At 47.9% G+C, this 21,246-nt stretch overlaps 1 protein-coding gene and 1 long non-coding RNA gene across 3 annotated transcripts; one reads left to right on the top strand and one right to left on the bottom strand.

Annotated features, from left to right (window-relative positions):
* Nucleotides 1-492: 492 nt before the first annotated feature.
* LOC118379917 (homeobox-containing protein 1-like) lies at nucleotides 493-21,021 on the bottom strand. Of its 2 annotated transcripts, none has more exons than XM_052471494.1 (9): nucleotides 20,839-21,021; nucleotides 18,352-19,074; nucleotides 17,849-17,934; nucleotides 11,921-12,031; nucleotides 7,725-7,878; nucleotides 7,430-7,512; nucleotides 5,261-5,356; nucleotides 3,091-3,269; nucleotides 493-937 (listed from the first exon to the last, which is right to left on the bottom strand). In XM_052471494.1, the coding sequence occupies exons 1-9, from the start codon at nucleotides 20,877-20,879 to the stop codon at nucleotides 803-805; spliced, it is 1,608 nt and encodes a 535-aa protein (XP_052327454.1). In that variant the 5' UTR covers nucleotides 20,880-21,021; the 3' UTR covers nucleotides 493-802. The 2 variants fall into 2 exon arrangements, with proteins under 2 accessions (XP_052327454.1, XP_052327455.1); XM_052471495.1 differs by having other exon boundaries at nucleotides 3,091-3,266.
* Nucleotides 19,983-20,450, top strand: LOC127909522 (uncharacterized). Its single transcript, XR_008071714.1, has 3 exons — nucleotides 19,983-20,086; nucleotides 20,226-20,295; nucleotides 20,331-20,450. It is a non-coding gene; the product is annotated as an uncharacterized LOC127909522 (long non-coding RNA).
* Nucleotides 21,022-21,246: the final 225 nt, after the last annotated feature.

The raw sequence follows: 21,246 nt of genomic DNA, 5'->3' as shown, positions 1-21,246 counted from the left end.
CTGGGACCGTGGAGGAGCTGAGAACAAGGGGAAGGAGGGTACAGTTCACTGGGACCGTGGAGGAGCTGAGAACAAGGGGAAGGAGGGTACAGTTCACTGGGACCGTGGAGGGGCTGAGAACAAGGGGAAGGAGGGTACAGTTCACTGGGACCGTGGAGGGGCTGAGAACAAGGGGAAGGAGGGTACAGTTCACTGGGGCCGTGGAGGGGCTGAGAACAAGGGGAAGGAGGGTACAGTTCACTGGGGCCGTGGAGGGCTGAGAACAAGGGGAAGGAGGGTACAGTTCACTGGGACCGTGGAGGAGCTGAGAACAAGGGGAAGGAGGGTACAGTTCACTGGGACCGTGGACCGTGGGGGCTGAGAACAAGGGGAAGGAGGGTACAGTTCACTGGGACCGTGGAGGGGCTGAGAACAAGGGGAAGGAGGGTACAGTTCACTGGGACCGTGAGAACAAGGGGAAGGAGGGTACAGTTCACTGGGACTGGAGGGCTGAGAACAAGGGGAAGGAGGGTACAGTTCACTGGGACCGTGGAGGGGCTGAGAACAAGGGGAAGGAGGGTACAGTTCACTGGGGCCGTGGAGGGGCTGAGAACAAGGGGAAGGAGGGTACAGTTCACTGGGACCGTGGAGGGGCTGAGAACAAGGGGAAGGAGGGTGGCTGGAGTTTGATAGCTTCATTTGGTCATCTTCACATTCCTTGAACCACAAACAATCTCTCACACACCCCCCCTATCCTCTCTTGGCTATTACCCTTCCCTCTCCACTCCTTCCTCCCAGTCACTGTCCAGTAGTAACCACCTCTTCAGTCATCGTCCGGGACCTCTGTCTTGATGTTGCTGGGCACCCCTCCGGTCCGGGACAGAGCCAGGATGGTATGGTTGACTGCAGCCATCTCCACAGCCAGAGAGATGGGGTCCTGGTGGTCAGTACCATCGTCCTGGAAGAAAGGGGGGAACAGAGAGAAACAGAAAGTAACACATTTATATATAATTTAATTTTAGTTAGGAGGTCTGAGAGGGACTGTTTTTTTCACCCCCTGCTGGTTTTCATAGCGCTCCCACTGGCTTCTTGTCTGACCCACGCAAGAACTGTGGTAAAATACATGTTATCAATATTTATTTCCTGTCAATGTCGGAGTCTACACTAATAGCCATACATTTTCATGGAAAGACCTCCACAACGTGCTTCTCTGCCCAAAACATACCAGGTATTATTCAAACCTAATAGATACATCACATTCAGGAAGTATTCAGACCTAGACTTGTTCCCTCATTGTTTTTACATCACAGCCTTATTCTAAAATGGATTACATAGTTTCCCCCTCAATCTACACACAATAACCCATAATTACGAAGCAATTTTTTAATATATAAAACAAAGTACTGAGTAAAGGGTCTGAATACTTGTTAGATATATATATAAATAAAATAAGTATTCAGACTTACATTTTGGGGGGAAGATGGCATTTTATTTTTTTTTATTTTTTTTACTCTTGATGAAGTACGGCGTAATGCTGTCTAATCTACAGTAATGTGGATCTGATGACCGAAACGCATCAATAATAAAATATTCATCGAATAATATTACAGAATACTAAATATTTGAGCATAAAAACTAAATTAGCTTTTTATATTGGTGTACTTTGAAAAAAAAAAAGTTAATATTAGTTTAAAACTAATTATAAACAGGCCACAAGTTACGGTAATCAGAACGGATTAAAATGGAAATATACAGTGACTATACAAAACATTAGGAACACCTGTTCCATGACCGACTAACCAGGTAAAACTCAATATTAGAAAAAGGTGATTTTAATGTTTGATATACTCAGTGTAATTAAAACATTATTTTATGATGTAATAACTTGTGTATCTTACGGTTTTACGGTAAAAACTAATTTTGGAAAATGTGCAGAAATAAATTCAAATCTGAACAGGTAAGAAGATTACATTTAAAACAGACAATAATTAGATGGTGTTTTTTTTATCTACTACAAAAAAAAAAAGCATTAAAAAAAATTAACCAAGAGTAATACCAAGATTGTGAGAATCACCCATTCTGGTCCGTTTCCAACAGTTTGAAAAGGCCTGTTCACTTTGTTCACATGTTGAGACGAGGCCTACCTTATGTCTCAGAATTAGTTGTCAATTCATACTATAAATTGTGTTTTATGCGTATTGCACATTTATAAAACAAAAACTAGACAGCTAGTATAACAGTGTTTGTTTGGCTAGAATACCGCTACATCGCACCATAGTGCTGAGGGCGACAAACCGAAAATTCATTTTCCACAATCAATGTTCATTGATACTCTGCGTTTAAGTTGTGTCTGTTCTGTACACAACTTGAGGAGTTGAGACATAAAAAAAAAGGGTATCACAGTAAAATAACATCTCTGTCGTCTTCGTTGTTGAGTAGAATGTGGAGGGGCTGTGTGTGTGTGTATAAACCGAAAGCAAGAGGTTCCACTCTTCGCCAAAATCTGTGCGTTTCTATGGCTTATTATGGACCTAAGCTTGGTCGCCTGTTTTTCCGACTTTGGGGACAACGACTCCCATTGTTTAGGGCAGAGACATGGGCATCTCGTCATTATATACAGATCTCTGGTGTGAATTGGAAGGTGTACACAGCACAGAGGAGCGAAGAACACCAGACCAATAAGACAACAGAATATGCAGACATAAACAATCATTTAAAAAAATAATTACAAAAATGTACTTGATTCCTGCAATACGATATTCCAAATCTCTGAGCAAAAATATACACTCAAATTAATCTGAGATCGCCCAGCCCTACGAGGTAGGCTAGTGAACATGAACCAAACTGTGACTAGGGCTTTTAATTCACTAGATGACAACTAAATCAGCGAGACTAAACAAATATTTTCATCCCGAAGTGGTCTGCCTAACTGCCCACTCCCAACCAACCGTAGCATGAAAAATGCCAACCTCGCCACAATGATATCTGTCAGGGCCTGTGGGTCCGCCAGACATCTCACAAGAATGCAGCTCTCTCTCGTCTGAATCAAAACGTTTTGTCAGAAGAAACGTACTAAATAAAATCCAGTTAGATTTGGTTCTGGCTCCATACCTGTGTGGGTGAAGTGGGCTCCAGCCTGTAGAAGCCAAAGGGTCTGGCCATGGGTCTCTTGTCGAAGTAGGGCAGGTCACAGGCCTGTTCTGTGTCGTCGCCTCCATCGATGTCGTCGCTGTTGGAGTGTCCTCCAGGACTCTGGACGTCTATCCAATGGCTCTCCAGTATTGTGGCTTCTTGAGAAAAAAACAGAGGACCGGTTATTATGACACAAATATATTCCATCCCCTCGGAATAGGACAACGGGTGAGGAGGACAAAGGCAAAAAGGAGCATCCTGTTTCTGCATAGATCTCCGTTATTTCGTGACGAGGCATAGGAACAGGCTTTTACGTTCCGGCGTAAACCGCCTTCGCCAGAGCCTTATGACCTAGTCAACTCCCCACAACTTCCTAAGTGTTAGTGTCTGTGACCTTCAGCCAGATGAAAGGTCATGACACCCAGTGGCATAGGAACAGGCTTTTACGTTCCGGCGTAAACCGCCTTCGTCAGAGCCTTATGACCTAGTCTGACCTAGTCAACTCCCACAATTAAACTCATTGTATAATGTCTGTGACCTCAGCCAGGTGACAATGGTCACCTAAACACCCAAACAGCATAGGAATGCAGAGGCTGAAACACCGGCGGAAAAACTTAGTCAGAGAACCATGACCTAGTCTGACCTAGTCAACTCCCCACAACTTCCTAAGTGTTAGTGTCTGTGAACTCCAGCCAGGTGAAAGGTCATGACACCCAGAGGATGGTTATGTCACTACATGAACATTCTCATCACAGTTGGAATCTAGAATTCTCAAGGGAACACCACAGCTGTATACACAGGAACAATCTGTCAATTAAACTCATTTTATAATGCCCTTTTTTTTTTTACATCAGCAGTTGACAGATACCCAACCTAAACCCCAAACAGCAAGCAATGCAGAGGCTGAAACACGGAGCAGGAAAAACTTCCTAGATGGAAGAAACCTAGAGAGGAACCAGGCACCAAGGGCTGGCCAGTCCTCTACTGGCTGTACAGGGTAGACCAGAGAAACCAGGGTCTGAGGGGTGACCAGTCCTCTTCTGGCTGTACAGGGTAGACCAGAGAAACCCGGGTCATGAGGACTGGCCAGTCCTCTTCTGGCTGTACAGGGTAGACCAGAGAAACCAGGCACCAAGGACTGGCCAGTCCTCTTCTGGCTGTACAGGGTAGACCAGAGAAACCAGGCACCAAGGGCTGGCCAGTCCTCTACTGGCTGTACAGGGTAGGCCAGAGAAACCAGGGTCTGAGGACTGGCCAGTCCTCTTCTGGCTGTACAGGGTAGACCAGAGAAACCAGGGTCTGAGGACTGGCCAGTCCTCTACTGGCTGTACAGGGTAGACCAGAGGAAACCATCTAAATCTGAGGACTGGCCAGTCAGAAGACATGGATCTGAAACAAATTGATGTCCTGTCCTTCATTATAAAACAGACAGGGCCCAGACCAGAGAAACCAGGGTCTGAGGGGTGACCAGTCCTCTTCTGGCTGTATAGGGTAGACCAGAGAAACCAGGCACCAAGGACTGGCCAGTCCTCTTCTGGCTGTACAGGGTAGACCAGAGAAACCAGGGTCTGAGGACTGGCCAGTCCTCTACTGGCTGTAAAGGGTAGACCAGAGAAACCAGGGTCTGAGTGGTGACCAGTCCTCTACTGGCTGTACAGGATAATCAGATTTCTACGGGGGAGAAAGGGGTCGTAGGACTAACCATCTAAATACTGAGAGACATGCAGCCAGACTAACAGAAGAAATGGATGGCAGTGAAACAAATTGATGTCCTGCTGAAATCCTTCATTATAAAACAGACCCAGCGCCGCCCAGCCCACGTAACCAACAGCGACAGAGAAACCCAGCCCACGTAACCAACGACGACAGCGAAACCCAGCCCACGTAACCAACGGCGACAGAGAAACCCAGCCCACGTAACCAACGGCGATAAGAGAAACCCAGCCCACGTAAACAACGGCGATAAGAGAAACCCAGCCCACGTAACCAACGACGACAGAGAAACCCAGCCCACGTAACCAACGACGACAGAGAAACCCAGCCCACGTAACCAACGACGACAGAGAAACCCAGCCCACGTAACCAACGGCGATAAGAGAAACCCAGCCCACGTAACCAACGGCGATAAGAGAAACCCAGCCCACGTTACCAATATTAGCTCGTCTCTTGATCTCCTTGCGTCGGTTGGCAAACCAGTTGTAGACTTTAAGAGAGCTGACTCTCTCCAGGTCCGAGAGCTTCTTCCCTGAAATAAAATAGCATTCAGGAGATTAGATCGTTCCAGATTATTCCAAACAGTAAATTATATTCCAAAGGGCAAAGTACACTGAAAAAATAAATGCAACATGTTAAGTGTTGGTCTCATGTTTCATGAGCTGAAATATAAAATAGATCCCAGAAATGTTCCATACGCACAAAAATCTTATTTCTCTGAAATGTTGCGCACTCATTTGTTTACATCCCTGTTTGTGAGAATTTCTCTTTTGCCAATAAAAACCATCCACTTGACAGGTGTGGCATATCGAGAAGCTTGTATGTCAGGTGTATGGCGTGGTGTTGACTGATGTCAACGTTGTGGTGGAGGTGGGATTATGCTTTGGGCAGGCATAAGTTACGGACAACGAGCACAATTGCATTTCATCGATTGCAATTTGAATGCACAGAGATGCCGTGACGAGATCCTGAGGCCCATCGTCTTGCCATTCATCCACCAACAGGTTTCAGCATGATAATGTATGGCCCCATGTCGCAATGATCTCCATACACAGCTGGGCAGGACAACCACTACCCTACAGTCACAGGTAGCTGGGCAGGACAACCACAACACTACAGTCACAGGTAGCTGGGCAGGACAACCACAACACTACAGTCACAGGTAGCTGGGCAGGACAACCACTACACACTACAGTCACAGGTAGCTGGGCAGGACAACCACTACACTACAGTCACAGGTAGCTGGGCAGGACAACCACTACCCTACAGTCACAGGTAGCTGGGCAGGACAACCACTACACTACAGTCACAGGTAGCTGGGCAGGACAACCACTACACTACAGTCACAGGTAGCTGGGCAGGACAACCACTACCCTACAGTCACAGGTAGCTGGGCAGGACAACCACTACCCTACAGTCACAGGTAGCTGGGCAGGACAACCACTACCCTACAGTCACAGGTAGCTGGGCAGGACAACCACTACACTACAGTCACAGGTAGCTGGGCAGGACAACCACTACCCTACAGTCACAGGTAGCTGGGCAGGACAACCACTACACTACAGTCACAGGTAGCTGGGCAGGACAACCACTACCCTACAGTCACAGGTAGCTGGGCAGGACAACCACTACACTACAGTCACAGGTAGCTGGGCAGGACAACCACAACACTACAGTCACAGGCAGCTAAGCTGGGCAGGACAACCACTACCCTACAGTCACAGGTAGCTGGGCAGGACAACCACTACACTACAGTCACAGGTAGCTGGGCAGGACAACCACTACACTACAGTCACAGGTAGCTGGGCAGGACAACCACTACACTACAGTCACAGGTAGCTGGGCAGGACAACCACTACACTACAGTCACAGATAGCTGGGCAGGACAACCACTACAGTCACAGGTAGCTGGGCAGGACAACCACTACACTACAGTCACAGGTAGCTGGGCAGGACAACCACTACACTACAGTCACAGGTAGCTGGGCAGGACAACCACTACACTACAGTCACAGGTAGCTGGGCAGGACAACCACTACACTACAGTCACAGGTAGCTGGGCAGGACAACCACTACCCTACAGTCACAGGTAGCTGGGCAGGACAACCACTACACTACAGTCACAGGTAGCTGGGCAGCACAACCACTATCCTACAGTCACAGGTAGCTGGGCAGGACAACCACTACCCTACAGTCACAGGATGCTGGGCAGGACAACCACTACACTACAGTCACAGGTAGCTGGGCAGGACAACCACTACACTACAGTCACAGGTAGCTGGGCAGGACAACCACTACACTACAGTCACAGGTAGCTGGGCAGGACAACCACTACACTACAGTCACAGGAAGCTGGGCAGGACAACCACTACACTACAGTCACAGGTAGCTGGACAGGACAACCACCACACTACAGTCACAGGTAGCTGGGCAGGACAACCACTACACTACAGTCACAGGTAGCTGGGAAGGACAACCACTACGCTACAGTCACAGGTAGCTGGGCAAGACAACCACTACACTACAGTCACAGTAAGTAGTAAAGCATCTATCAGCTAAATCAGGTCTAGTAACAAAGGCCAGAACAGTAAGGTGGACAGAATACCTGGTTTCTGGATGACAGCGTTGCAGGCGTTAGAGATCTCCTCTCTCTTAGCTTCGTCAGGGTACTGGTTGTCATTGAAGTAGCTGAGGAGAAGAGGTGGCCATCTCAAAACACAGATATAGCCGGTGTCCCAAATATCACCCTATTCTCTATGTAGTGCACTACTTTAGAGCAGAGCCCACTCCTCCCTATCCACTCAGTCATCTATGCGCTCTCTCCCTCGCCTCATAACAGCCAGACATTATTTACTCCGGGTAAAGATGCTCTCCTCTCACCGCCTCTGCTCGCTCCTCACCTCTCCATCACAGCCAGACATTCTTTCCTCCAGGTAAAACGACTTCCTCTGCGTAGCCGGAAGATTCCTGGGGCGGTACTTATATGGGGTGTGGTCTGTCTCCACTCCATTTCCTCCATGGCCATGGGGGCGGGTCGCATGTTTAGAGTGGCACCTGGAGGAGCCAATAGCGGGAAAGCATTAACTCACAACGCGTCTTGTTTTTCACTAGACACCAAATGAAACCAAAAGAGGTACTATCTGAACTTCCGTCCAAATAAAAAACAATTGTTTTTGTCCCCAATGCAGAATGTTTTAAAACCTTTTGCTCGAATGAATAGGACCCAGCATCAGAGCGGTATTACTGAGACTGTCATAGAGCATCAGAGTGGTATTACTGAGACTGTCAGAGTGGTATTACTGAGACTGTCAGAGTGGTATTACTGAGACTGTCAGAGTGGTATTACTGAGACTGTCAGAGTGGTATTACTGAGACTGTCAGAGTGGTATTACTGAGACTGTCAGAGTGGTATTACTGAGACTGTCAGAGTGGTATTACTGAGACTGTCAGAGTGGTATTACTGAGACTGTCAAAGTGGTATTACTGGACTGTCAGAGTGGTATTACTGAGACTGTCAGAGTGGTATTACTGAGACTGTCAGAGTGGTAGTACTGAGACTGTCAGAGTGGTAGTACTGAGACTGTCAGAGTGGTATTACTGAGACTGTCAGAGTGGTATTACTGAGACTGTCAGAGTGGTATTACTGAGACTGTCAGAGTGGTATTACTGAGACTGTCAGAGTGGTATTACTGAGACTGTCAGAGCATCAGAGTGGTATTACTGAGACTGTCAGAGTGGTATTACTGAGACTGTCAGAGTGGTATTACTGAGACTGTCAGAGTGGTATTACTGAGACTGTCAGAGTGGTATTACTGAGACTGTCAGAGTGGTATTACTGAGACTGTCAGAGTGGTATTACTGAGACTGTCAGAGTGGTATTACTGAGACTGTCAGAGTGGTATTACTGAGACTGTCAGAGTGGTATTACTGAGACTGTCAGAGTGGTATTACTGAGACTGTCAGAGCATCAGAGCGGTACTACTGAGACTGTCAGAGCGGTATTACTGAGACTGTCAGAGCGGTATTACTGAGACTGTCAGAGCGGTATTACTGAGACTGTCAGAGCGGTACTACTGAGACTGTCAGAGCGGTATTACTGAGACTGTCAGAGTGGTATTACTGAGACTGTCAGAGTGGTATTACTGAGACTGTCAGAGTGGTATTACTGAGACTGTCAGAGTGGTATTACTGAGACTGTCAGAGTGGTATTACTGAGACTGTCAGAGTGGTATTACTGAGACTGTCAGAGTGGTATTACTGAGACTGTCAGAGTGGTATTACTGAGACTGTCAGAGTGGTATTACTGAGACTGTCAGAGTGGTATTACTGAGACTGTCAGAGTGGTATTACTGAGACTGTCAGAGTGGTATTACTGAGACTGTCAGAGTGGTATTACTGAGACTGTCAGAGTGGTATTACTGAGACTGTCAGAGTGGTATTACTGAGACTGTCAGAGTGGTATTACTGAGACTGTCAGAGTGGTATTACTGAGACTGTCAGAGTGGTATTACTGAGACTGTCAGAGTGGTATTACTGAGACTGTCAGAGTGGTAGTACTGAGACTGTCAGAGTGGTAGTACTGAGACTGTCAGAGTGGTATTACTGAGACTGTCAGAGTGGTATTACTGAGACTGTCAGAGCATCAGAGTGGTATTACTGAGACTGTCAGAGTGGTATTACTGAGACTGTCAGAGTGGTAGTACTGAGACTGTCAGAGTGGTAGTACTGAGACTGTCAGAGTGGTAGTACTGAGACTGTCAGAGTGGTAGTACTGAGACTGGTCAGAGTGGTATTACTGAGACTGTCAGAGTGGTATTACTGAGACTGTCAGAGTGGTATTACTGAGACTGTCAGAGTGGTATTACTGAGACTGTCAGAGCATCAGAGTGGTATTACTGAGACTGTCAGAGTGGTATTACTGAGACTGTCAGAGTGGTATTACTGAGACTGTCAGAGTGGTATTACTGAGACTGTCAGAGTGGTATTACTGAGACTGTCAGAGTGGTATTACTGAGACTGTCAGAGTGGTATTACTGAGACTGTCAGAGTGGTATTACTGAGACTGTCAGAGTGGTATTACTGAGACTGTCAGAGTGGTATTACTGAGACTGTCAGAGCGGTATTACTGAGACTGTCAGAGCGGTATTACTGAGACTGTCAGAGTGGTATTACTGAGACTGTCAGAGTGGTATTACTGAGACTGTCAGAGTGGTATTACTGAGACTGTCAGAGTGGTATTACTGAGACTGTCAGAGTGGTATTACTGAGACTGTCAGAGTGGTATTACTGAGACTGTCAGAGCGGTATTACTGAGACTGTCAGAGCGGTATTACTGAGACTGTCAGAGCGGTATTACTGAGACTGTCAGAGCGGTACTACTGAGACTGTCAGAGCGGTACTACTGAGACTGTCAGAGCGGTACTACTGAGACTGTCAGAGCGGTATTACTGAGACTGTCAGAGCGGTATTACTGAGACTGTCAGAGCGGTATTACTGAGACTGTCAGAGCGGTATTACTGAGACTGTCAGAGCGGTATTACTGAGACTGTCAGAGCGGTATTACTGAGACTGTCAGAGCGGTATTACTGAGACTGTCAGAGTGGTATTACTGAGACTGTCAGAGCGGTACTACTGAGACTGTCAGAGCGGTATTACTGAGACTGTCAGAGCGGTACTACTGAGACTGTCAGAGCGGTATTACTGAGACTGTCAGAGCGGTATTACTGAGACTGTCATTAAGTGATACCTGCAGTATTATTGATTGTGAAGGACTGTGTGGGGACTAGATTGGGTTGGGTAGAGGTGGCCAGTCTGATTAGTAAGGTGTTGGGTAGAGGTGGCCAGTCTGATTAGTAAGGTGTTGGGTAGAGGTGGCCAGTCTGATTAGTAAGGTGTTGGGTAGAGGTGGCCAGTCTTTGATTAGTAAGGTGTTGGGTAGAGGTGGCCAGTCTGATTAGTAAGGTGTTGGGTAGAGGTGGCCAGTCTGATTAGTAAGGTGTTGGGTAGAGGTGGCCAGTCTGATTAGTAAGGTGTTGGGTAGAGGTGGCCAGTCTGATTAGTAAGGTGTTGGGTAGAGGTGGCCAGTCTGATTAGTAAGGTGTTGGGTAGAGGTGGCCAGTCTTTGATTAGTAAGGTGTTGGGTAGAGGTGGCCAGTCTGATTAGTAAGGTGTTGGGTAGAGGTGGCCAGTCTGATTAGTAAGGTGTTGGGTAGAGGTGGCCAGTCTGATTAGTAAGGTGTTGGGTAGAGGTGGCCAGTCTTTGATTAGTAAGGTGTTGGGTAGAGGTGGCCAGTCTTTGATTAGTAAGGTGTTGGGTAGAGGTGGCCAGTCTGATTAATAAGGTGTTGTAGGTGGCCAGTCTGAGGTAAGGGCCAGTCTGATTAGTAAGGTGTTGGGTAGAGGTGGCCAGTCTGATTAGTAAGGTGTTGGGTAGAGGTGGCCAGTCTTTGATTACAGACACAGGTGTTGGACACAGACAGAGGTGGCCAGTCTTTGACAGACAGAGACACAGGTGTTGGACACAGAGACAGTGGCACAGTCTGATTAATAAGGTGTTGGGACAGAGACAGACAGAGCCAGACAGATTAGACACAGGTGACAGGGACAGAGGTGGCACAGTCTGATTAGTACAGGACACAGACAGACAGACAGAGACACAGACAGGTGGCCAGACAGACAGACAGGTGACAGACAGGGACAGACAGAGGTGGCCAGTCTGATTAGTAAGGTGTTGGACACAGACAGAGGTGGCCAGTCTGACAGACAGACAGAGACAGGTAGAGACAGTGGCCAATCATTCAGACATAATAAGACACAGACAGACAGAAGAACATGATTTAGAAGACAGGACAAGGATGGACACAGACAGACAGAGACACAGACAGACAGAGACACAGACAGACAGAGACACAGACAGACAGAGACACAGACAGACAGAGACACAGACAGACAGAGACACAGACAGACAGAGACACAGACAGACAGAGACACAGACAGACAGAGACACAGACAGACAGAGACACAGACAGACAGAGACACAGACAGACAGAGACACAGACAGACAGAGACACAGACAGACAGAGACACAGACGGGTACCTGGGGAGGTCTTTTCTAGCTGGTACCAGTGGTAGAAAGCTCTCTTCTTCTGTTCACTGAGGTCAGAGCCGTGTTGAAGCAACCAATGAGAGATCCTGCTCTGACTGATTCCTGGAACACACACATACACAAACACACACACGGTTAGAGAGGTAGCAGTCCTACCAACCAATAATAATGTACCTGCCAGTGAGACTCTACACATAGCCAGGAGAAGACATCACTGGAGCTAATGTAGCCCCACCACTGGAGCTAATGTAGCCCCATCACTGGAGCTAATGTAGCCCCATCCCTGGAGCTAATGTAGCCCCATCCCTGGAGCTAATGTAGCCCCATCCCTGGAGCTAATGTAGCCCCATCCCTGGAGCTAATGTAGCCCCATCCCTGGAGCTAATGTAGCCCCATCCCTGGAGCTAATGTAGCCCCATCACTGGAGCTAATGTAGCCCCATCACTGGAGCTAATGTAGCCCCATCACTGGAGCTAATGTAGCCCCATCACTGGAGCTAATGTAGCCCCATCACTGGAGCTAATGTAGCCCCATCCCTGGAGCTAATGTAGCCCCATCACTGGAGCTAATGTAGCCCCATCCCTGGAGCTAATGTAGCCCCATCAGCTAATGTAGCCCCATCACTGGAGCTAATGTAGCCCCATCACTGGAGCTAATGTAGCCCCATCACTGGAGCTAATGTAGCCCCATCACTGTAGCTAATGTAGCCCCTATCACTGTAGCTAATGTAGCCCCTATCACTGTAGCTAATGTAGCCCCATCACTGTAGCTAATGTAGCCCCTATCACTGTAGCTAATGTAGCCCCTATCACTGCAGCTAATGTAGCCCCTATCACTGTAGCTAATGTAGCCCCTATCACTGTAGCTAATGTAGCCCCTATCACTGTAGCTAATGTAGCCCCTATCACTGTAGCTAATGTAGCCCCTATCACTTCAGCTAATGTAGCCCCATCACATCAGCTAATATAGCCCCCATCACATCAACTAATATAGCCCCCATCACATCAACTAATGTAGCCCCCATCACATCAACTAATGTAGCCCCCATCACATCAACTAATATAGCCCCCATCACATCAACTAATATAGCCCCCATCACATCAACTAATATAGCCCCATCACTGGAGCTAATGTAGCCCCATCACATCAGCTAATGTAGCCCCATCACATCAGCTAATGTAGCCCCCATCACATCAGCTAATGTAGCCCCCATCACATCAACTAATGTAGCCCCCCATCACATCAACTAATGTAGCCCCTATCACTGTAGCTAATGTAGCCCTATCACATCAGCTAATGTAGCCCTATCACATCAGCTAATGTAGCCCCATCACATCAGCTAATGTAGCCCCATCACATCAGCTAATGTAGCCCCATCACATCAGCTAATGTAGCCCCATCACATCAACTAATGTAGCCCCATCACATCAGCTAATGTAGCCCCATCACATCAGCTAATGTAGCCCCATCACATCAGCTAATGTAGCCCCATCACATCAGCTAATGTAGCCCCATCACATCAGCTAATGTAGCCCCATCACATCAGCTAATGTAGCCCCATCACATCAGCTAATGTAGCCCCATCACATCAGCTAATGTAGCCCCATCACATCAGCTAATGTAGCCCCATCACATCAGCTAATGTAGCCCCATCACATCAGCTAATGTAGCCCCATCACCCCATCACATCAGCTAATGTAGCCCCATCACATCAACTAATATAGCCCCATCACATCAGCTAATGTAGCCCCATCACATCAGCTAATGTAGCCCCATCACATCAGCTAATGTAGCCCCATCACATCAGCTAATGTAGCCCCCAGCTAATGTAGCCCCATCACGTCAGCTAATCACATCAACTAATGTAGCCCCATCACATCAGCTAATGTAGCCCCATCACATCAGCTAATGTAGCCCCATCACGTCAGCTAATGTAGCCCCATCACGTCAGCTAATGTAGCCCCATCACGTCAGCTAATGTAGCCCCATCACATCAGCTAATGTAGCCCCATCACATCAGCTAATGTAGCCCCATCACATCAGCTAATGTAGCCCCATCACGTCAGCTAATGTAGCCCCATCACGTCAGCTAATGTAGCCCCATCACGTCAGCTAATGTAGCCCCATCACGTCAGCTAATGTAGCCCCATCACGTCAGCTAATGTAGCCCCATCACGTCAGCTAATGTAGCCCCATCACGTCAGCTAATGTAGCCCCATCACTGCAGCTAATGTAGCCCCATCACTGTAGCTAATGTAGCCCCATCACTGTAGCTAATGTAGCCCCATCACTGTAGCCCCATCACATCAGCTAATGTAGCCACACCACTACTGCGCATATATGTATGGTTAAATTAAATATAATATACACTGCTCAAAAAAATAAAGGGAACACTAAAATAACACATCCTAGATCTGAATGAATGAAATATTCTTATTAAATACTTTTTTCTTTACATAGTTGAATGTGCTGACAACAAAATCACACAAAAATTATCAATGTAAATCAAATTTATCAACCCATGGAGGTCTGGATTTGGAGTCACACTCAAACTTAAAGTGGAAAACCACACTACAGGCTGATCCAACTTTGATGTAATGTCCTTAAAACAAGTCAAAATGAGGCTCAGTAGTGTGTGTGGCCTCCACGTGCCTGTATGACCTCCCTACAACGCCTGGGCATGCTCCTGATGAGGTGGCGGATGGTCTCCTGAGGGATCCCCTCCCAGACCTGGACTAAAGCATCCGCCAACTCCTGGACAGTCTGTGGTGCAACGTGGCGTTGGTGGTTGGAGCGAGACATGATGTCCCAGATGTGCTCAATTGGATTCAGGTCTGGGGAACGGGCGGGCCAGTCCATAGCATCAATACCTTCCTCTTGCAGGAACTGCTGACACACTCCAGCCACATGAGGTCTAGCATTGTCTTGCATTAGGAGGAACCCAGGGCCAACAGCACCAGCATATGGTCTCACAAGGGGTCTGAGGATCTCATCTCGGTACCTAATGGCAGTCAAGCTACCTCTGGCGAGCACATGGAGGGCTCTGCGGCCCCCCAAAGAAATGCCACCCCACACCTTGACTGACCCACCGCCAAACCGGTCATGCTGGAGGATGTTGCAGGCAGCAGAACGTTCTCCACGGCGTCTCCAGACTCTGTCACGTCTGTCACATGTGCTCAGTGTGAACCTGCTTTCATCTGTGAAGAGCACAGGGCGCCAGTGGCGAATTTGCCAATCTTGGTGTTCTCTGGCAAATGCCAAACTTCCCGCACGGTGTTGGGCTGTAAGCACAACCCCCACCTGTGGATGTCGGGCCCTCATACCACCCTCATGGAGTCTGTTTCTGACCGTTTGAGCAGACACATGCACATATGTGGCCTGCTGGAGGTCATTTTGCAGGGCTCTGGCAGTGCTCCTCCTGCTCCTCCTTGCACAAAGGTGAAGGTAGCGGTCCTGCTGCTGGGTTGTTGCCCTCTTACGGCCTCCTCCATGTCTCCTGATGTACTGGCCTGTCTCCTGGTAGCGCCTCCATGCTCTGGACACTACGCTGACAGACACAGCAAACCTTTATGCCACAGCTCGCATTGATGTGCCATCCTGGATGAGCTGCACTACCTGAGCCACTTGTGTGGGTTGTAGACTCCGTCTCATGCTACCACTAGAGTGAAAGCACCGCCAGCATTCAAAAAGTGACCAAAACATCAGCCAGGAAGCATAGGAACTGAGAAGTGGTCTATGGTCACCACCTGCAGAACCACTCCTTTATTGGGGGTGTCTTGCTAATTGCCTAGAATTTCCACCTGTTGTCTATTCCATTTGCACAACAGCATGTAAAATGTAATGTCAATCAGTGTTGCTTCCTAAGTGGACAGTTTGATTTCACAGAAGTGTGATTGACTTGGAGTTATATTGTGTTGTTTAAGTGTTCCCTTTATTTTTTTGAGCAGTGTATATTTAATTTATGTCTGTGTCTGACAGACTTCTGATTGCTGTGTGAACCTTGTGGGAGGGGTTGTCAATTATAGTGGAAGCTTCAAGGTGTTACTGCTCTGGGCCACCACAGCGTCTTTGTTACTGATCTGTGACCTGGGCCACCACAGTGCGTTTGTTACTGACCTGTGACCTGGGCCACCACAGTGTCTTTGTTACTGACCTGGGCCACCACAGTGTCTTTGTTACTGACCTGGGCCACCACAGTGCGTTTGTTACTGACCTGTGACCTGGGCCACCACAGTGTCTTTGTTTGACTGACACCAGTGCCTTTGACCTGCGACACCACAGTGCCTTTGTTACTGACCTGTGACACCACACCTGGCCACTTTGTTACTGAGTGACACCACAGTCTTTGTTACTGACCTGTGACCTGGGCCACCACAGTGTGGGCCACCACAGTGTTACGTTTGTTACTGACCTGTGACCTGGGCCACCACAGTGTCTTTGTTACTGACCTGTGACCTGGGCCACCACAGTGTCTTTGTTACTGACCTGGGCCACCCACAGTGTCTTTGTTTGACCTGTGACACCACAGTGCCTTTGTTACTGACCTGTGACCTGGGCCACCACAGTGTCTTTGTTACTGACCTGTGACACCACAGTGTCTTTGTTACTGACCTGTGACCTGGGCCACCACAGTGTCTTTGTTACTGACCTGTGACCTGTGACACCACAGTGTCTTTGTTACTGACCTGTGACCTGGGCCACCACAGTGCCTTTGTTACTGACCTGTGACCTGGGCCACCACAGCGTCTTTGTTACTGACCTGTGACCTGGGCCACCACAGTGTCTTTGTTACTGACCTGGGCCACCACAGTGCCTTTGTTACTGACCTGTGACCTGGGCCACCACAGCGTCTTTGTTACTGACCTGTGACCTGGGCCACCACAGTGTCTTTGTTACTGACCTGTGACCTGGGCCACCACAGCGTCTTTGTTACTGACCTGTGACCTGGGCCACCACAGCGTCTTTGTTACTGACCTGTGACCTGGGCTACCACAGTGTCTTTGTTACTGACCTGTGACCTGGGCCACCACAGTGTCTTTGTTACTGACCTGTGACCTGGGCCACCACAGTGTCTTTGTTACTGACCTGGGCCACCACAGTGTCTTTGTTACTGACCTGGGCCACCACAGTGTCTTTGTTACTGACCTGGGCCACCACAGTGTCTTTGTTACTGACCTGTGACACCACAGTGTCTTTGTTACTGACCTGTGACCTGGGCCACCACAGTGTCTTTGTTACTGACCTGTGACCTGTGACACCACAGTGTCTTTGTTACTGACCTGTGACCTGGGACACCACAGTGCCTTTGTTACTGACCTGTGACCTGGGCCACCACAGTGTCTTTGTTACTGACCTGTGACACCACAGTGTCTTTGTTACTGACCTGTGACACCACAGTGTCTTTGTTACTGACCTGTGACCTGGGACACCACAGTGCGTTTGTTACTGACCTGTGACCTGGGCCACCACAGTGTCTTTGTTACTGACCTGTGACCTGGGCCACCACAGTGTCTTTGTTACTGACCTGTGGGCCACCACAGTGTCTTTGTTACTGACCTGTGCCACCACAGTGTCTTTGTTACTGACCTGTGACCTGGGCCACCACAGTGTCTTTGTTACTGACCTGTGACCTGGGCCACCACAGTGTCTTTGTTACTGACCTGTGACACCACAGTGTCTTTGTTACTGACCTGTGACCTGGGCCACCACAGTGTCTTTGTTACTGACCTGTGACCTGGGCCACCACAGTGTCTTTGTTACTGACCTGGGGAACCACAGTGTCTTTGTTACTGACCTGGGCCACCACAGTGTCTTTGTTACTGACCTGTGACACCACAGTGTCTTTGTTACTGACCTGTGACACCACAGTGCCTTTGTTACTGATCTGTGACCTGTGACACCACAGTGTCTGTTACTGACCTGTGACCTGGGCCACCACAGCCTGAGAGATTCTCCTGTTCCCCAGGAACGACTTGATCTCCTCCTTCACAATGCTGCCGTCTCTCCTGTGTACACACATACACGACGACAGTGCATAAATAGGTTAACCAGTGTCATTGTTATATAGAATATGCCATTTAAACAAAGCATTTTAAAGTCCAAAGCGACTAAATCACGAGTATAGACATTATAAATGTGTGCATGCTTTTTTTTGGTGCGACTACAGTCCTGATGGTGGTAGACTGGTGTATAAAATTACATATGGAATAGGATCCCTGTTAGCCTGGGTACCAGTCTGATAATCTATCATTCCACTCCTTGTACTCCATGTCATGACAAATCCTTGCCACTCCTATATGTTTGTCATGACACGGAGTATAAGGTGTGACAAGTTACCACAAAACAGGTTCTGGATTTCAGGCTAGATCTCTGTAGGCTGGTGTGTTTACTTTGACCCCACCCTGACCCCCATAATCACTGACCTCATGAGCTCCTCCACCTTGTCATCGATTTCCAGCTCCTCCTCAGTTGCCTCGAACCCGAACGCCCTGGCGGCCGCTGCACTGTTCACCGGGTACCGCGGCGGCGAGAGCTTCCCATTGGGCGTCGCCGCCAGGCTGTCCCGCCCCCCGTTCTGCGCCATGGTGACCAGTGACACTGGGGAGTGGCGGACGGCGGAGGGCAGTGGGGAGGTGTCGTAGCTGTTGCTAGGCGACGGGGACAGCCCCCCGCGCGGTGAGAGGTACTGTGTCTGTGCGACGGTAGAGTTGGTGCAGGAAGAGGCCAGGGTGGTGTTGTTAACCTCGCTGCTCCCACTGGTGGAATTATTATTATTATTATCATCATCAACAGTCATACTGGATGAGGAGGTGGTGGCTGCAGTGTTGTTGGAGGTGGTGCAATTAGGGTCTGACACAGAGCTGCTTGCTCCTCCCCCGTAGGAGGTGGTGCAATTAGGGTCTGACACAGAGCTGCTTGCTCCTCCCCCGTAGGAGGTGGTGCAATTAGGGTCTGACACAGAGCTGCTTGCTCCTCCCCCGTAGGAGGTGCGATGTCCAAACTTGGCCACGTGCTCGCGGTCCAGCCGATCTAGGGTGTCCAGGGCGTGTAGGATCTCCTGCTTGGTCATGCCCGTACGCCACAGCCTCTGGAGCAAGTCGATCTGCTCGATGGTGAAGCGAGGCTCGTCTGTGTAATGAGACATCCTGGAGAAGAGGGGTGAGAAGGAAAATAAAACACACACAGTGAGAGGAGAAGGGGAGAAAAGGCGTGAGGGGGAGGGACAGCAGCAACACAAGGAGTCACCATGAAAAGCATTAGCTGATCCGATCTCAATAATTTCGCTGTGCTTAAGAGCAATAACAAATGAACAAATGGTTTTCCCACAGGCCAAGCATCTCTCCATACACATTTCAGGGTAGAAGAGATCAATAGAATCAACCAGGGTGCAGCACATTTTCCATCTTGTGAGGCAACATGACTAGATCTTTCTATCAGTAGACAAGTTCCAAAGATGCACGTAGCGACAGTTCTCTCTGCATGGTGTTTTGGCATACAGATGTTACGATATACTGGTATTAATGCACGGACTGGTTTGAGTTTTTAACTTGACCTTCTATAAAACGATATTTGAATGTTGAAAAGTGATAAAGCCGTGTGTAACGTCCATTTGTACCTAGCACTCAGTCACTCAAGGATACCATTGTTGTTGCTGGAGCAAGACATTTGTGTTCAGTCAATGCTGCACATGCAACAAAGACAGCGAGGCTGTTTTCACTTAGTCGATTTATATTAAGCTAACGGTCTATAACGACACTATTTGTTTGTGTTTCTGACATCTGCTAACAGCTGGGTGCGTATACTGCATCATGGGAAATAAAAGTTCTCATTGGAATATTTATGTGGGTTTAAAGCTGCACATCTGCGGAACGCCCAGATTCAAGCCCCAAATAATTAATGTCATAAACATTTGTTTACATGACAGTTATTAAGCAATGCAATTAGTTACTTCGCCGGCAATTATGGCAAACAAAGAGAATTGGTACCAAAACTGTTACTGCTACTGGAGCTAGTTGGTGAACGTCGTTATGCCAGTCTGTTTTTACTTGGTAGGTCAGTCGTTATGCCAGTCTGTTTTTACTTGGTAGGTCAGTCGTTATGCCAGTCTGTTTTTACTTGGTAGGTCAGTCGTTATGCCAGTCTGTTTTTACTTGGTAGGTCAGTCGTTATCAGTCTGTTTTTACTTGGTAGGTCAGTCGTTATGCCAGTCTGTTTTTACTTGGTAGGTCAGTCGTTATTGGCAGTCTGTTTTTACTTGGTAGGTCAGTCGTTATGGCAGTCTGTTTTTACTTGGTAGGTCAGTCGTTATGCCAGTCTGTTTTTACTTGGTAGGTCAGTCGTTATGCCAGTCTGTTTTTACTTGGTAGGTCAGTCGTTATGCCAGTCTGTTTTTACTTGGAAGGTCAGTCGTTATGCCAGTCTGTTTTTACTTGGTAGGTCAGTCGTTATGCCAGTCTGTTTTTACTTGGTAGGTCAGTCGTTATGCCAGTCTGTTTTTACTTGGTAGGTCAGTCGTTATGCCAGTCTGTTTTTACTTGGTAGGTCAGTCTATCTGAAGGACTAGTTAGCCAACTTTCGCTAGCTCTGTTTTCAGATACAGTAACCGTTTCTGTACCAACTCTAACTAGCTACCTAACTACTACTGCTTGTTTGGTTATTGGCTAACTCGCTAGCAAACTGAAAATACTAAGTTAGCTGACTGACTTTTACCCATGCACTTAGCTAGCTAAAAATCGCCAAACGACAACTGTTTCAGTTACATTTAAGTGTGTGCTTAGTTATTTTCCCAGATGGTAATGTAGCTAACTGCTAAACCACCGATGAAAAAAATGGAGCTATAGGCTAGCTAGTTTTACGTTAGCTAATTTTTGACGGGCTAACGTTAGCTAGCTAAATATATCACATCTTACCTTGGCTCTCTATCTCGATGTGCCTCTGTACATTTGACCATTTAAAATCGCATACCACCACTGAACAGTGTGTGTGGTGAGGGGAAATGCCACTTATTAACCTTAGCAACAACACATCGACCGCCTGGTTGTAGCAGGAGTGCTAACGCTAGATTTCAATTACAAGCTTATTGTCACAGAGTTTATAAACCCACAAGGGGGGGGGGTAAAACCTCGCGAGATTTCCGGGAGCGCTTCCGGGATTGTCAAACAGACGCGTCTGGCTTTCAGAAGCCAATAAGAAACGTGAACAATTATTAGTTGTTCATTTTCTGGAAATCAAAACAAACAAAGAAGTTACCACCTCGATTTGAGATTTGATAGCTTGCACATGCGCAGTTCGGTGCGCGAGACAGTTCACCTTGTGAG

This window comes from Oncorhynchus keta, chromosome 19 (assembly GCF_023373465.1).
Source record: "Oncorhynchus keta strain PuntledgeMale-10-30-2019 chromosome 19, Oket_V2, whole genome shotgun sequence".
In the NCBI taxonomy this organism is placed as follows: domain Eukaryota; kingdom Metazoa; phylum Chordata; class Actinopteri; order Salmoniformes; family Salmonidae; genus Oncorhynchus; species Oncorhynchus keta.
Note: the sequence above shows the minus strand (reverse complement) of the source record. Positions and strands in the feature narration are given on the sequence as shown.